Genomic DNA, 16,065 nt, shown 5'->3' on the forward strand with positions numbered 1-16,065 from the left:
AAAAGAGTAAATTGACATACTTTTTTTTTCCTTTTTCATGGGTATGCAAACAAGAAAATTTAATTTAAATGATTTCAAGTCATTTTGGTTCGAAACACAAATAGTGGTTGGAAATCATTTCTTACTTTTAAAATTATGAAATTTGAAATCATTTCTGTCCAAATCTTAACGCCAAACAGAGTATTAATAGAGTTGTAAAAGAAAGTTGAGAGAGCGAGAAAGAGTGAGAAAACCTAAATCCTAAAGAACGAGAGTGGAGAGAACGGGATTCAACCCGCATGCACAATGTTCTATTTTAATAATTTTCCACTCATATAACGTAATAAAAAAGTGAACAAAACACACTTTTTAATAATTGAGTCGGATTTTATTTAGATCTCTTAAAATGGGTTGTGCGAAGAAAAGCCCAAAACAAAAAATCCATAATTAAATTAAGGACAAATTTTAAAAATCATCCTATGTGATGGTTACAATTATATCCTTAAATTTTAAATTGTAAAAGTCGAGCCATCAAACTTATATCAATGCTAAAATTAGACTCTCAAAACTACATAATCCTAGACATTATAACAATAATATAAATTTGAGAGTTCAATTTTCATCATTTTAATGTTCAACTTTTTACCATTATAGTATAATTTTGACAGTTGTATAAGTTCGGGGGTTTAATTTTTATAATTAAAAGTTTGTGTGTGTAATTATAAGGTATTATTCGTGGGTGTAATTTTAACACTTGTCTATGTATAGTTTTTCCAAGTTGCCCTCAAATCTAAAACATATATTTAGTCCAAAATAAATGTAAAATGAACATAAGGGAAGGGAATTTGGGAAAATAAATTATTTAAATCTAAATTTTGCAAAATAAAAATGTTTTTTTTTAAAAAAAAAAAAAAGTGCCCGATAGAGAGAACTTGTTCTTCAAGTCGTTTCTGTAAAGCATAATTGTTGAAGGGAGGACTCCCAAATTTCACAGAACCTTTCAAAACCCAGATCGACTTCAAGAAGAAGAAGGAAGAAGAAGAGATGGAGAGCGTATTTGGACTTGTTGGCAACGGATTCGTCATAGTGGCCGCCGATACATCGGCGGTGCACAGTATTTTGGTTCATAAATCCAACGAGGACAAGATCATGGTCCTCGATTCCCACAAGCTCGTCGCAGCTAGCGGCGAACCTGGCGACAGGTTGAAGATTTCTATTCATACAAATCTTGTTGTTTTTTTCTCTTGTCGTTTGCTTTTTGTCAATTACGTTCTTTCTTCCTGTGATTGAATAGGGTTCAGTTCACGGAGTATATACAGAAGAATGTGGCTTTGTATCAGTTTCGCAATGGTATTCCTTTGACCACTGCTGCTGCTGCTAACTTCACTCGTGGTGAACTCGCTACCGCCTTGCGAAAGGTTATCATTTCTTGTTATAATAACTTTTATTTGATTATAATTTCAGCCTTCGTTTTTTGGGAATTGTGGATCCTGGGCTTTAACTTTACATCGGAGTGGTTTTAAGTGTTTCTAATCATTTGTTTGTGATGGTAGAATAGGAATAGTTTTGTCTTCAATCTAACTTTACTACTTCGTGGAGCTTAAAACTGTTTAAATGTATATACAGAGCGAGAGAATATTGTATTGATTTGTTCAGGAAAACCCTTGATTTCTGTCATCTTTAACAATGCATTACAATGACAGAAAATTAGACTGATAGCCATCTCCAATTTTGTATCTTAAAACACTTTGTGACTTGTGCTTTTGTTCTTGTATCCAGCTGTGTGAGTGTAGGCAGGCCAAAGTTTGTGTAGTTCTCTTATATCATGTTTCAGTCTTGCTGGTGTCATTCGAGTGGTTCATTTCTTATCATTATGGGAAGGCATTTGTTAAATCAGAAAGTTAACAATGAACTTGTGTATTATAGACCACCACTTGCTCTGGCCTCTAGGGATTTCCTATGGATTCTATGCTTTGTAACTTCATTTAATTTCACTAACTTATGCTAGATATGTGTTCAAATGTAATTTGATGTGTTGATGGGTGAGATTAGATTGGTTCTAAAATAGTAAAGCATATGATGTGGTAACAACTGCATAGAATACTAATATTACTTTCATGAAAACTGGTTCTTGTTTACAAACGTACATTCTATTTTTAGTTCTATGGAACTCTTCTTTGACCTTGCTTCCTTAGCGTGCATAAGGGTGGTCACTTTTTCTAGTTTTTCCTTTCTTTTCTTTTTTTATGAGAAATCAAACTCTCTTTTTCCAGTGTCTCTTCTGAGTTGTGTGCTAGTCAAAGTACCAATTATCATGTTTCACCACAACTAAGTTTCTAGCCACTCGAGCACAAGTCTTGATAGGCTAGATGTAGAACCTGTTCAAATAATGAGCACATAAAAGAGGAGTTTCACAAATTTGGTTTTTGTTTCTTAGAGCATGATAATAAGTAATCCACTGTTCCACTTATAATCCTGCATCTAGCTGTATCTGTGAATGAGCCGTAACTGTGGGTTAATAAGTCTCGAGATTCCTTGCATCGTTGCACTTTGCTGTCATGGGAAATGGAATTATTGGGTAGGCTGTAATTTGGAAGGACAACCTGATTTCAATTGAGCTTTTGATTTCAGAATCCATATTCCGTGAACATTCTTCTGGCGGGATATGACAAGGAGACTGGCCCATCCCTCTATTACATTGACTATATTGCCACCCTTCACAAGGTTGACAAGGGAGCTTTTGGTTATGGATCTTACTTTTCACTCGCCATGATGGACAGACACTACCACAGTGGCATGACAGAAGAAGAAGCCATTGATTTGGTTGATAAATGCATACTAGAGATCAGGTCCAGGCTTGTTGTGGCCCCTCCGAACTTCGTTATCAAAATTGTAGACAAAAATGGAGCTAGGGAGGTTGCTTGGCGTGAATCCATCAAGGATGGAGTTAGTGTTCCTTCAGCTTAAGATTTAAATGTTATATGGCAGAGGTTTGCTTTTCTTTGTCTTCTTATCTTTGTATGGGCGATGAGCAGGGGTGTATTTTACCCTTGTAGGTGCCCTAGTTTCAGACGTTTTGATAGGGGGATGTTGTGGTTAATGTCTCTTATTCCTGAATACATGAGCAAACGAACACAATCTGAACTATAGATTGATATATCATCTGCTGTGCTTAAGTTCAAAGGTGCTACTTATGAATAGATTCATAATTAAGTTGGCCTTGCAAGAATTTGTTGGTAGTTTTTCTTTGTTATTTTGAATCTGAAAAGTGCGACATTTGAGAAATGCAGATCATAACAAACCAGCTTCATTGTCGAAAGAATCTGCTTTTCTCATTGCTTGAACTCGTATAGGGCAAGTCTAAATAGAGTACTCTGTTTTGTCTATCTTTATCTTTCAATAGAAGGTCAAATTAGCATCCTAGTTTGTAGTTTCCACTCCTAATATATTGGTATCTATAATTTTTACTCTTATGCTTTTAACTATTATGTTAATTTGGTCTCTAATTCTGCTTCCTATCTTTTAATCAAAGTTTACTAAGATGTCTTGATGTGATGGGTAATCGTAATAGAAATCAAATGGCACATTTGGGAGGTGGTAAATAAAGTATCTAATCTGACTTTTTCTTCATAACGACTTGTTAAGCTAGCTAGCCCTTGAGGTTTAACTTTTTATCAAATAGACTCTAAAATTATTTTAATTTATGGGGAAAAAATGAAATGAAAAACGAGGACTCTAAATTATTATCATATTAAAAAAAACAAAAAACAAAAAGGAAAAAATAACGAACAACTCTGTGTGTATCTCTGCTTTTAATATATATATTATTATACAAACAATCACTCTTCTCAACCAACTCAAAGTCCAAAAATCTCATCAAACTATTCCACTCAAAAGAATAACTCCCATAATTTACAAATAAATCGTTTTTTTTTTTTTGCGGGGGCAGACCCAATAAATTGACAGATACTGGACAAGCAATCTAGTATAGCTTCAAAATCACACAGCTCAATGCCAACACTAGAAGATAGAAGTTGTAAGACGGTATGGTCCCGGACGATGGAGTCAAGTCAGGCAAAATCCCATTGCCGGCATCGGTGGTTGAGGTTGGATTTTCAGCTCCTCCCCCAGTTGAAGGTGGAGTTAGAAACCCTGTAGTGTCTGCTTCCGGTGACTGTGTAGGTGTGACGGGTTGAGGGATGCCAGAACCTAATCGAGAAAGCATAGCATTTGAACATCAACACAATTTTCAAACTCAAAACCAAGAATAAAATATACCACAGTACCTTGTGGAGTTGGTGAAGCTTCAGGAGAAAGAGCTGGACCAAGTGGGATAGGACCTATCAAAACATACCCAAAAAAAAAACAAGGAAAAAAAAAGAAGAAAAACTGTCATTATCCTTCACTCCATAAAAACATCAGTCTTGTCACTCTTTGAAGAAAAGCATTTACCTGGAGCTGGAATGGGAGCAACAGAGGCTGCAAAAGGAACCAAAACAAACATCAAGTTATCGACTTGCTAGTCAAGAAATAGATCAAAATGAACAACTTTCAAGAAAGTTTGGAGTTGTACCTCTGCATTGGACGGGAACGCCGGGCATGTTACAGGCTCGAGGAAGAGAAATCGCCAAGGATCGGTTGATGGGTAGTTGGAAGGGAATGCTCGCAGTGACAATGAGACAGAGACAGTCCATTCCTGAGCCAGTGAGCGACCTTAGATAATCACAACAGTCTGCAGTTGGTGAAGTGCCATTTGATGTGCTGTTTGTGAGCAAGTTCATACAAGGAGTGAAGCGGGCGATCATGGAAGGCCTGCAGGGTGTATTGATCTGACCCGAAACTGGAAGAATTACTACTGCAAAAGCTAGAGCGAGCAGCGGGATTGTTCGGGCTAGGGGAACAAATGGCGCCATTGGGATGGTTCTAGTGGGAGTGTATGATAATGTTTGGTTGTTTTGGATTTGGAAGTTTGTTGCAGTGAAGAGGAAAAGATGAAGGAATTTATAGAAGAGGTTTAAACCGTTAAAGTGAGCCATGAGTTTGGTTTTGAAGTTCAACTACTTCAGCAACCATTTCCAGATGATAAAATGCTGAAAGTTAGGCTTCAGTAGAGCTCAAATTAATTATGGCTGTAACTTCAGAGTTCAAATTCAACTGAAACTTAGAGTGAGGTATAGAGATTTGAACTTCCAATTTGAAGGGAAAGGGTATATGTTAATTATTGTTGAACTAAACTCCTAATTATTTCTCTAATTGTTAGCATAAATATCCTGATTACAATGGTGTTTTGATACTACAAGAATAAGTTTCGTTTTTAATATAGAGAGCATGAAAAATTTTCAATTCATTTCTGAACTACCCTTGGGCCATTTAGGACTATGTTAATTAGCTCACCTCCCAAACAAACCCATCTGAAAGGATGCAACTCTTTTCACCTCAAATTTCCAACTCATTCTACCTGATGTGAGAAGTCTCTGATCAAGTCGGTTGTTAGGTTACTTTGTTCAATTTACTAAAATATTCAATATAGAAAACTAATTTGATTAGGTTAAGATAGATTTATTAATTTTGGTCGGTTCAATTTTGATAAAGCAACAACTCTATAATAATAACAATAATAATAATAATAATAATAACAAACAATAATAATAAACATCAAAACGATGCACACTTGTACATCACCAAATCTAAAAGAACTTTATGTTAAGAAGTTTGAAATATCTTGACAATAGTTTGTTTAATAAAAAGTATGACTTTGATGTAGGCTTAAAATGTCTTTGGTCGCTTAACTTTCATAAAGTTAACCTTTTATTATCAAGGATTGTAATTATAAAGATTTAATTTTCAGTATATACTAAGTTACTCTTTCTACTTTATAAAGACATTTTGTTCCTAATCAATTTATCGATCTACGAAGGTAAACAAATTTCATTAAATCTTAAGGATATTTTTCATGGTAAATTATTGCAAATTGAAGTTGAGGGGGCTGAAATCGAAACCGGAAGGACATAACGTGGACAAGGCGTCTATTCTTTTTACTTTCACATTCGCATCATACTTTTTGAAATTAATACCAATTATTTGTCTAAACACAGCAAAAATTTCTCCAAGGGTTGGGATGACCATTGACCAAACGCAGAAAGTTATTAAAAGTCGAAGCCAAAAACAGTTGAAAGATAAAAGTAGGATTACGCTTCCTTCACGCCATTAAAGTATAGTCACCTAAGTCTACAGTCTTAACGCCTCCCAAGTTTCTGAGTTCTTTCCTAATGAAGAAGTTGGTGGCCATTATAACCGACCTCCAATGTTTGAACAGCTTAACCCCCATAGCTCCAACAAAGAAAACTGTTAAGAAAGTAGGAAGAGTAGTTCACCAAATCAAACTTATTTCCAATTTGTCCCTTTCTTCCTTCCATTCCCTACAAAAACCACACAGTTCTGCTCCAAAACTTCACAAATCAAACTCTCTTACCTTCTGAGTTCTCATCAAGTAAACTCTCTTACCATTCCAAGAAGTTGTTTTTGTAATAGTCCTCCATAGCAGAATGGAACACACAAGGATGGTGATGGGTCTAGTTGTGGTTTTTGTCGCCGTGCACTGGGCAGGAGTAGCTGCACAGTCGGACTGCACAAATGTGCTGATCAGCTTGTCGCCATGCCTGAATTACATTACTGGGAATTCCTCTACCCCATCGCAAACATGCTGCACACAGCTTGCTAGTGTTGTCCGCTCACAACCACAGTGCTTGTGCCAGGTCCTGAATGGTGGTGGCTCGTCGCTTGGGGTAAATATCAACCAAACACAGGCCCTGGCTCTGCCCCGAGCTTGCAATGTTCAGACTCCTTCTATCAGCAGCTGCAATGGTAAGCAACTACGCATACACATGCAAAATTCCTGGACACCACTGCACAGAAATGATGAGCATCATGTTATTTATTAATAGATAATGAGGATATGAAGTAATATCAATCTCTATCTAAATTGCTAACTTGTAATACCTGAAAATTGTCAGTTGATTCTCCCACCAGCTCTCCAGCAGGAGCACCAGACTCGTCAAACAATGTTCCTTCAGGTATAAACATAAGAAATGCTTTTAACTGCATGGTCTGTCAGTTCGTTCACACGGCCAATTAACGTACTTAACTGCTTGTACAGGAACTGGATCTAAGACTGTTCCATCAACAGACAATGACGCATCAGATGGAAGCTCCATCCAGTTATCAAAACCTCTACTATTCTCCATCTTGTTGGCTTCTACATATGCTTCAGCTTTCAAGTTGTACTGATCCTCTGCAGTAGCCTATTTTCTACAAGTCTGGTTTATTGTTGGTCATTTATTGCATTTAGATATTTTTTAGAGTGCATTATTTTAAGCATCCCTTTTGTTTAGGTTGTTTTTTTTTTTATCTTCATAATCTTCTCATCTGGCATTTGTTTCCAAGAACTTTGTATTGCATCAAAGATTCTTTTGAATAAAATACATGATTGTGTGCTTGTGAATGCTATACTGGCCGCTCCTTAAGTAATATGAATAAATAAAATGAATGTCTAAAATATGAATAAACTCACTTCCACCATTGATTACAAACACAAGGTATATAAAACATTAAGAAAAGAAAAGAGATCTACAAATGAAATTGAATGCAGTTACAAATTATCTTCATTTTCCAATAATCATTGATATAATAAGCCAGCTCATGTAACACAACTACTTCCAATCAATTGATACTTGATGGAGCCAACTCATCATGCCTTCGTGACCCTCGCCGTCAATCCCATGGCAGTTGGGTTAAAATATAAGGCTGAAGCCGGAAAAGGAAGAAGAAACAAATTGCTAGGATGAAATCGATGGTTGAAGCAGAAGCAAAGACCCAAGAAGTAAGATGGAAATGGTCAGCCTAATACGCATACCTTCCTGCAGTCATTGCTTGTGTCACCGTAGAGGAAAAAATGAAAATGGAGGGGAAAGGAAAAACCTTAGCGAAGCTACTATCTCTTAATGGCCCTGAAGGGATCAACAGTCACCGCGGTCAAGAAGTGCGCCTTGAAAACAGTCGTTTGTATAGTTTAATGTTGTGAAGTCAAGCCGGATGATATTTGGGTTTACACCTATGAATTTCCAAATTGCAGAAGCTTCGGCCTACATATAAACTTCTGAGTTGTAAAACTCAATTCTCAAGATATACATTTACTTCTACAAATACAGTCCCACCACCAACATGTGATTTATAAACTCAGACTTCCCTAAGTTTCTAACTCATTCTTCCATAGAATCTAATTGGTCACCTCTTAGGCCACTCATACTTATGCAAATCACAATCCTCAAACTTACACAAACAACATGACCTCAAGTTCTACCCAACCCAACATTTATTAAAATCGTGAACCAAATGTTCATTAAATAATAAATTTTCAATGAGCAGAATAAAGAACAATATTGGAATTAACATTAGCTAAAAAAAAAAAGAACAAAACAGGAAGATGGGAAAAAGAAGAAGAAGAAGAAGAAGGAAAATACATGAGTTTTACCACCATACGGAGTTTTTTTTTTTTTTTTTTATTGCCATCATCAATCTTTAAAATGAATGCCACACAAAAGAAGTGGCTACCTTACTTCAACCAAAAAAAGAAAAAAGAAAAAAGTGAATTCTTTAGAATGATAGTTAATGGATAGGTCAATTGTCATAGTGCTAATACTGTTTATTTAGTAATACTATATACTTAATTTCTGATAGGAAATGTATGTTAGTGTATTTTCCAATAAAAAAGAGTTACAGCAGTATACAGAACCAAAAAGGTCCAGAAACAGATAAGAATTCAACTTGTGTGATCATAAACTAATTCAGTAATTCTCATTAAAAATTCCTAGAAGTGTTATTTTACAACTGGAGCGAGACTCAGTAAGAGTATCAGGACATCAAGCAAAGGCCTTCCCCAATAAGTAACAGGGAAAATGGGAAAAAATGGCGCACCATGGAATTCACATCAAGAATGAGACCGTGACCTTACAAATTCTTCTAGCCTATCCCACACCTCCAATGCTGCAGCTCTGTCTTGGTGCCGCTTGTTCTTGCTAATCTGCAAAGGGAAACTTTTGAATAACTATACAACAACGCAAACGAACAATAGGGAAGATTTAACAAGGGGTGGCTAAGCAAACAGAAATAGGCACAGCGAGGTAAGGGGGATTTCAATATTCAAAATTAAAAGAACAGCCAGATCAAGATTTAGGACAATGCAACAGGTTAGAGAAGAAGGGAATAGGGAAATAGAAGATTACCGAAATAATTTTAACATTCCACTGCTTCACATTCTTAGCTGATTCCAAACTGTCGTCTTCAAAACGCATATAAAATCCAATAACTGCAAGATATTCAATACCCATATTAATCCTTTTCAGATCCAAACCGTATTTAACACGACATACTAAGAATAGTTCTGATGGGCAAAATCCTTTTCTTAGAAGCAAATTCTGTACGACTAGATGAGCAAAAACAGTTCTCTAGTAACATCACACACTAACTTATTATCCAATCAAAATTAGAATATCAAGGAACAAAATCAACCCAATTGAGAACAATAGTTCACTTACTTTTATTGAAAATCTCAACATGATCCTTGAAAGGCCAATCTTTAAACTGCCATTCCTTTCCCAGCACGAAAACAGCTACAACACGGTCCCAGTCCTCTGATTTCAGAGCCGAGGGCTTGTCCCTAACCTCATACGCGGTCACCACTCTATCTCTATCCCTACTGAACTTCTTCTGCACGGTAACACAATCAGGCCTCGCCCCTTTCATCTGCTTAACCTTCACGTCCGTGGGTATAAAAATACCATCTTCCAAAAACTCTTTCACATTATATATTGTGATCAGAGTCTGAAAAGCACTCGGAACCAGAATTATAGGCACACCTTCTCCAATCTTTCCTCCCTTCAAATGCATTTTCGGTTTCGGATTCGCATCATAACCCAAATCATCACCATATCCCACCAAACCCCTGTCATCAGAACCCATTAACCTACTCTTAGCAACCAAACCGTCCTTCCTCTGTTGCGATTCAAGACGCTGCCTCTCCTCCTCACGCTTCGTCGACGTCACAAGCACGTTATAGAAATTCTTATTCTTACATTCCAACAACGATTCTCTGTCCTTCAACGGTCTCTCAATAGCCCTAATCATTGTCATATAATCAACGTTAGTAGAATCCTTAAAACCGTCGTCCTCATCAACCGCATCCATGGCTGCTCCAACAATCACCGGATCTTCAGGGCGATACTCATCCACAGAAGGCAATTCGGGGAACTTGGGGTTTTGAGGGACAAGAAACTCGATGGCGTCGGAGGAGGAGACCTTGCCGGTAAGATAATCAAGCAGAGGCTTCCGGTCAGGGAAAGTGACCGAAGTAATTCCCTGAGTGCGAGCATTCTGAAGGTACTCAGTGTGCTTGACATGGTGATTTTTTATGTAATAGACGAGGGTTTCGAGTGTGTAGAGATTGCCTTGTTTGGAGCGGTAAGCGGTTTCGACGGAGCAGGGGAAGGAATAATCGGAGGCAAAACGGAACTCGTCGTTGACTCGGACGATTTTGTCGAGCTCGCCTCGAATGGTGAAGTCTCTGAGAGCTGAGAGAGGATCCATTTCCAGTGGAGTAGTATTTAGTTTTTTGGTCAGAGTGAATTGGGGAAGAAAAGGAGTTGTTGTTCTTGTTCAACTTCAAGGCTAGTTTCGTAAATTTGGATTTTTAATAGGGTTTCAACGGAGAAATTGCATCGTGATAAAGAGTAGAGATAATTGCTATTGGGCCTTTGGTCTCGGCCCAGTAAAAACCGAAAGGACACGTGAGAAACTATTTTCTGGAATTAAATGTCATTATATTATTTAGAATTAATACATATATTAATACGTTTACAATTGATATTTTATATTACATTTAACTATTTAGTATAAACTTTTATTGTTCATTTTATCATTTTCTATTAATATTTTAATTAATTTTTTTTTGTACAATAATAGATTGTCGAACCTCCAATCTCAAAGGAGCTAGTACAACAAAAAACCAAAAAATCAAAAAACTAAACCAATCCAAACCAATTCAATGGTTTGGTTTGATTTTTTACCGTAAAATTGGACATCTTGGTTTGTATTTGGAGAAAATAAAAAAGTATTGGTTCAGATCGAATTTTTATTAAAAAAAAACTAATCAGAACCAAACCAATCCAATGGTGTATATATATACCCTTGAAAATAAACCATATTTTAGTACTTTTATTATTATGGTATATGTATATTTGTTGTTAAAAAAAGATTAATTATTATGGAGCCTGAATGTTTTTTATATAGAAAAGTGTCAAGAAAAAATTGTCAAATTTCAATTTATGAAAAAAGAAATAGACCTAATTTTAATTTTAATTTGGCAAAAATGACCAATTCAAAACAAAGTGGTAATACAGATAAAAATGGGGGAAAAAAGGAAAATGTCAAAAATCGAGAACCAAATCGATAATAAACTGTATCAATTAAAATTGATATGATGGTTTTGTTCTTTGTTGGACATTGGTTTCGATCTCTTTTTTTGTAAAATCGATTGGTTTGGTTTGGTTCTTGGTTGGCCTCAAAACCGACAAAACCGAACCGACTATCACCTCTAATACCAATTACCAAACTAAGCTCATTTTCAACATAGACTTATTCAATTTTTTGAAATAATTAAACTAAAGGTTAAAATTCACTTTTTGTCCTTCAACTTTCATTAGAGTAATAATCTAGTGCCTAAACTTTTATTAGTAATGATTTAGTGCATATATTTTCAAATTAGTAACGATTTAGTCCTTGAACTTTAATAATTAACAATTTGATCCATGTAGTAATGAATTAGTCCTTATTATGAATAATATTCTTAAGATTTAATGAAATTTCTTGTCCATGTAAATTGTTAAATTAATTGAAAGGGTTTTTTTTAATAAATGGTAAAGACTAGTTGTTACGTAATAAAATTTAACATTTAATTTTAGAGAGGTTTTTCATAATTGAGGCAAAATTGTTACAGTTTTCAAAATATAGGTACTAAATTGTTACTTATTGAAGTTTATGGACTAAATTATTATAATTTTAAAAGTATGAATAAAACTAAAATGTTACTTACTTAAAAATTTATAGACCAAAATGATTTTTAACCTAAATTAAATTTTTTTTTACTGATTTTTATATTTTTTTTAAGTTAAAGATATTAATAAAACTCGAGGGTGTGTTTAGCCCGAAGAGTTGGGAAGTAGGAGCAAGTAAGTAGGGATTTGTGAACTCGACTCTTTAATCCAAGAAGTTTATGAGTCTCACTACTAAAAGACATCAATTTTATATCTTATTAACTCATATAGGTCTTTGGAGTTCACAACTCCTGAACTTCATAACTCCCTATTCCTCACTATTCCACTTGATTAGTGAGGTTGTGTGGTCAACTCTTTTCTTTTGTTCTTTTGAGTGCCTTCTATTGAAATAATTCACAACTTTTTTTATTGGGACTTATTTTCTTAAATTGTGTTGTTTGATTTTTCCTTATTATGTTTTGTTGTCCTTTTTGTCTCGTCTTGTAGAGTGTGTTTTACTTCGATGTGAGTTTTCTTTCATCTTTATTACAATTCAATACCTCTAGATAATAAATTGCAAGGGTTGAAAAATATTTTTAAAAGTACTCGGGGTTTCTTTCAAAAACTAACCATTAAGGTATTTGTTTACTTAGAATATTAGTAAAATTATTAAAAATACTGTTTTCTATAATATTTTTAAAAAAAATCACAATCCAGTTTAAATTTAGAGGAGAAATACACATTACACACCAATGGCAGCTCTTGCAAAGGCTGCACAAAGAACCAAAGATACAAAATCTACAAAACCAACCGAATTTGAAATCTAAATTCATCTGCAATTCATAAATTTTACGATTGAAGATCAGTAGAAAGAAAACTAAACATAACAAAATCCCTAGTTTTCCCTTTCGTCACTCCATATTTCCTTAGAACGCCTTCTCTCTGAAATCCCGCCTTCTCCAGCACTCTCTGAGACGCCAAATTCTCCACATCAACCAGCGCCTCCAGCCTCTCCAATTCCGGCCACTCCACAAAAATCCTCTCCGCCACCAATTTCACAGCCGCCGTCCCGATCCCTTTCCCCCAAAACTTGGACCCCAAAACGTACCCTAGCTCTCCCCTGCACCGATCCCTCACCGCCGTATTCGCCATCACCGAAATCGCGCCGACCGGCCTACCGTCGACGCAGATGGCCCGGTACCAGGGGTGCGACAGGACTTGGTCGTTGATGAACTTAATGGCTTCCGATTTGTCCTGGTAGGGCTCCCAGGAGCAGAATCGAGCGGCTTTCTCGTCCGCTGCCCAGCCCATGAAATCGTCGACGTCGGTGAGATCTAGTGGGCGGAGAGTGAGTTCCATGGCCGTGATGTGTTTTGGCTGTTATGTTGGTGGAAATTTCAGTGGGGGATTTTATAGAGAGGAGAAATGGAAGAAGAAGGTGCGAGGAATTATCATTTTGGAGGAGTCAAAATTGATTTGCTTGGTGTGGCCTCCAAGTCTCCCATGGCTGCAATCCGTGAATTGATCTCTGCTATGTGCATGATTTTGGGAAATTGACATTTTTTACCCACCTTCAACTTAATTTTTGGACAATTAAACACTTCTGAAAAATCTTGTTCTTTTACCCCTTGACGATGGAAGTGATGTAACTGAATAAAACTTAACGTCATTAATTACTTTCCTATCATTCTCACTTTATTAAATTCAAGGGACTTCTTACCTACCATCGAGTATCAGTCATCGATTAAATGTTTTAACTTCAATAACTATTTTTTAATTTTTGGATTTTCAATTTTTCATAATTCCTGTGCAGGATCAACTACTATGCAACGGAAGCAAACAGAATCAATAAACACTCTAATTACATTTAATTTGAGTTCTAAAAGTATGCTTAAACAGAAATTTAAGAAGATGGTTTCTTAACAATATACATTTAATGAATTCTCCCAATTCCTAGCAGTTCTTAGTGTGATTCAGCTCCAATTCAACAATGAATCACCTCTACTATTTTTAGCCTTGAATTTGAGAGATTGGAGTGAAAATGAACAACAATCCAAAACTTATTTTTGTCATTTTTGCTCTCCTTCAAAATCTGAGAGTATTTATTCATTACCCACATGCAGGTACTCAAGTTCAGCAACCTTGACACTTGAACCATATAGCCAAGAGAAACCATAAACCAGAATAGAAGAACTTGCCTCATCCATGAGTAAATATTTCGTAGTAGCCTCATTAAACCGTACATCTTTCTTGGTATATCCAGATAATAGGTAGGAGCACCTATACTTCAACCAAGAAGTGGGAAATTCCCACTTTCAAATAATTTTCATTTTATTCTTTAATTAATTTTAACTAATTATCAATTAACTAAAATTAAATAATCATTTCAAATTCTCAATTTGAAATCAAAATGAAAATCAATTTTGGATTTTAATTAATTAAACAAATTTAACTAATTAAATAATTATATCAAATATTAAATTAATCACACACCTAATTCAAAACATGAATCCTATTCATGTAATTAATATTGAAATCAATATTTAAATATTATAAACTCTTCAATTTCGTTTAATTTTGATAAATTAAACGTTGATTAATTATATTGAATATAAGTGTACAAACCCTAATTTGAATTTGAACTATTCAAATTCAAACTTTAATTTTAATTGAACATTTCAAACTGATATCATTCCAAATTCACTTAATTTATTAATTCAAGGTGTTCATGTTTTACAAGCTAGTAGATGTACCTTATGGACCTACAAATCATGAACTTCAACGATTTAAGATTAACTCGCAGTATTCGTTAACTATCAAGTCGCACCACTATAGCTCAATAGTTGCACTCACCTCACTGTAGATATATTTGTATCCAATTGATTTACAGTAAGTTGACCCTTCACAGGTTATTCGTAATAACGGCTGGGTCAATATGTTGTTTTACCTCTGATATTACATCTTGTTCCTTAAGTTCCACTGATCGATCAATTGGTTTGTGATCTAATCACTAAACCGGATCCCTCTCGGGCCAATGAGAGGGTAAGGCCCTTTGTTCAAAACTTGGATTCAGAGAGAACAACTTTCTCCTATCTCTAAATCGGATAGGCATGAATTTCTTATTGCACCCTATGTCCCCCAACTATCTACCCGGTTTTATTCCTGAAATGGGAAGCTTATTAAGCTAGCGCTGTTAAGCCAACTCTCATCTATGCAAATCTAAGGATAATCTTGAATAAACAGGAGTTCATAGTTAGCTTAGGATTAAGACTGAGTTACCTAATCTAGGCGAAATAGTCAGTCTTAAACAGTAAACAACGTTATAAAGTAGGAGTGACTTATTTCTTAGTTTGAATCAGGATCACTTCGTTTGTAGCACTTTACCACAAATTGTAACAACTATAAAGTGAGTCGCATCCAATAGTGTTACCAAAATATGGCACCTAACCTTGTTTTTATACTATAGATCAATTTAACTATTTACTCGAATCTGATACACTTTTATGTCTTGACATAAAGTTCAAGTATTCATATAATAGTCATGGATCTTAGTTTATTAGATTTAGACTTTATAAGTACAAATTATAGATTTCAATAACAACTTTATTGAAGTAATGTCGAATAACATCTTTGATAATAGAATAGGTTTAACTTTACAAACTATGAGTTTTAGAACATACAACTCAACATCATATCATATTTTTTATATGAAATTAAAACTATTTTTGAAATTAGATATTCTATAATTCATACTTAAAAATAAAAAAAATAATTTTAAATGGTAAATCTAATCTAAGTTCTAAATCTTATATTATAACATGATTTTTCATGTGTTAGTATTTGTCAATTATACACGAAATTCAAATAAAAACACGAAATATTAAAATAAAACATGTGAATATAATCTATTCACAAGATTTTGAAAACATAAAATACTAAATCTAATCTATTACTAAATTGAAAAGATTGTGATAAAAAATTTATTTAAAAAATAAAAGAA

General features: G+C 34.9%; 5 protein-coding genes across 6 annotated transcripts; 2 read left to right on the forward strand and 3 right to left on the reverse strand.

Moving 5' to 3' along the window:
- Positions 1-881: 881 nt before the first annotated feature.
- Positions 882-3,208, forward strand: LOC120068083 (proteasome subunit beta type-2-A-like). Its single transcript, XM_039019782.1, has 3 exons — positions 882-1,181; positions 1,274-1,397; positions 2,611-3,208. Exons 1-3 carry the CDS (start codon positions 1,024-1,026, stop codon positions 2,944-2,946), a joined length of 618 nt encoding a protein of 205 aa, XP_038875710.1. The 5' UTR covers positions 882-1,023; the 3' UTR covers positions 2,947-3,208.
- A 576-nt stretch (positions 3,209-3,784) lies between these two features.
- Positions 3,785-5,223, reverse strand: LOC120068079 (non-specific lipid transfer protein GPI-anchored 19-like). Its single transcript, XM_039019768.1, has 4 exons — positions 4,553-5,223; positions 4,432-4,458; positions 4,266-4,319; positions 3,785-4,188 (listed from the first exon to the last, which is right to left on the reverse strand). Exons 1-4 carry the CDS (start codon positions 5,013-5,015, stop codon positions 3,962-3,964), a joined length of 771 nt encoding a protein of 256 aa, XP_038875696.1. The 5' UTR covers positions 5,016-5,223; the 3' UTR covers positions 3,785-3,961.
- Positions 5,224-6,284: 1,061 nt separating this feature from the next.
- Positions 6,285-7,474, forward strand: LOC120088857 (non-specific lipid transfer protein GPI-anchored 19). The gene is made up of 3 exons (XM_039046305.1): positions 6,285-6,843; positions 6,993-7,052; positions 7,136-7,474. Exons 1-3 carry the CDS (start codon positions 6,525-6,527, stop codon positions 7,264-7,266), a joined length of 510 nt encoding a protein of 169 aa, XP_038902233.1. The 5' UTR covers positions 6,285-6,524; the 3' UTR covers positions 7,267-7,474.
- On the reverse strand, positions 7,293-10,766 carry LOC120088842 (protein CDC73 homolog). 2 transcript variants are annotated; one of them, XM_039046295.1, is made up of 4 exons: positions 9,573-10,766; positions 9,261-9,343; positions 8,953-9,058; positions 7,293-8,120 (listed from the first exon to the last, which is right to left on the reverse strand). In XM_039046295.1, exons 1-3 carry the CDS (start codon positions 10,618-10,620, stop codon positions 8,966-8,968), a joined length of 1,224 nt encoding a protein of 407 aa, XP_038902223.1. In that variant the 5' UTR covers positions 10,621-10,766; the 3' UTR covers positions 7,293-8,120; positions 8,953-8,965. The 2 variants fall into 2 exon arrangements, with proteins under 2 accessions (XP_038902223.1, XP_038902216.1); XM_039046288.1 differs by lacking the exon at positions 7,293-8,120 and having other exon boundaries at positions 8,638-9,058; positions 9,573-10,763.
- A 1,992-nt stretch (positions 10,767-12,758) lies between these two features.
- LOC120086280 (uncharacterized N-acetyltransferase p20) lies at positions 12,759-13,584 on the reverse strand. The gene has a single exon (XM_039042842.1). It carries the CDS (start codon positions 13,422-13,424, stop codon positions 12,915-12,917), a length of 510 nt encoding a protein of 169 aa, XP_038898770.1. The 5' UTR covers positions 13,425-13,584; the 3' UTR covers positions 12,759-12,914.
- Positions 13,585-16,065: the final 2,481 nt, after the last annotated feature.

The sequence above is a fragment of the Benincasa hispida genome, chromosome 1 (assembly GCF_009727055.1).
Source record: "Benincasa hispida cultivar B227 chromosome 1, ASM972705v1, whole genome shotgun sequence".
Lineage (NCBI taxonomy): Eukaryota > Viridiplantae > Streptophyta > Magnoliopsida > Cucurbitales > Cucurbitaceae > Benincasa > Benincasa hispida.

Excerpts from the sequence above, each read along its gene's own strand:
- LOC120086280 (XM_039042842.1), bottom strand. The coding sequence starts at position 13,424 with ATGGAACTCACTCTCCGCCCACTAGATCTCACCGACGTCGACGATTTC.
- LOC120068079 (XM_039019768.1), bottom strand. The coding sequence starts at position 5,015 with ATGGCTCACTTTAACGGTTTAAACCTCTTCTATAAATTCCTTCATCTT. Across the intron at positions 4,320-4,431 it reads TGCTCCCATTCCAGCTCCAG|GTCCTATCCCACTTGGTCCA; the intron begins GTAAATGCTTTT and ends ATGTTTTGATAG. Across the intron at positions 4,189-4,265 it reads AGCTTCACCAACTCCACAAG|GTTCTGGCATCCCTCAACCC; the intron begins GTACTGTGGTAT and ends TTTCTCGATTAG.
- LOC120068083 (XM_039019782.1), top strand. The coding sequence starts at position 1,024 with ATGGAGAGCGTATTTGGACTTGTTGGCAACGGATTCGTCATAGTGGCC. Across the intron at positions 1,182-1,273 it reads AGCGGCGAACCTGGCGACAG|GGTTCAGTTCACGGAGTATA; the intron begins GTTGAAGATTTC and ends GTGATTGAATAG. Across the intron at positions 1,398-2,610 it reads TCGCTACCGCCTTGCGAAAG|AATCCATATTCCGTGAACAT; the intron begins GTTATCATTTCT and ends TTTTGATTTCAG.
- LOC120088857 (XM_039046305.1), top strand. The coding sequence starts at position 6,525 with ATGGAACACACAAGGATGGTGATGGGTCTAGTTGTGGTTTTTGTCGCC. Across the intron at positions 6,844-6,992 it reads TTCTATCAGCAGCTGCAATG|TTGATTCTCCCACCAGCTCT; the intron begins GTAAGCAACTAC and ends GAAAATTGTCAG. Across the intron at positions 7,053-7,135 it reads GTCAAACAATGTTCCTTCAG|GAACTGGATCTAAGACTGTT; the intron begins GTATAAACATAA and ends CTGCTTGTACAG.
- LOC120088842 (XM_039046295.1), bottom strand. The coding sequence starts at position 10,620 with ATGGATCCTCTCTCAGCTCTCAGAGACTTCACCATTCGAGGCGAGCTC. Across the intron at positions 9,344-9,572 it reads TGTTGAGATTTTCAATAAAA|TTATTGGATTTTATATGCGT; the intron begins GTAAGTGAACTA and ends AATATCTTGCAG. Across the intron at positions 9,059-9,260 it reads GGAATGTTAAAATTATTTCG|ATTAGCAAGAACAAGCGGCA; the intron begins GTAATCTTCTAT and ends TTCCCTTTGCAG.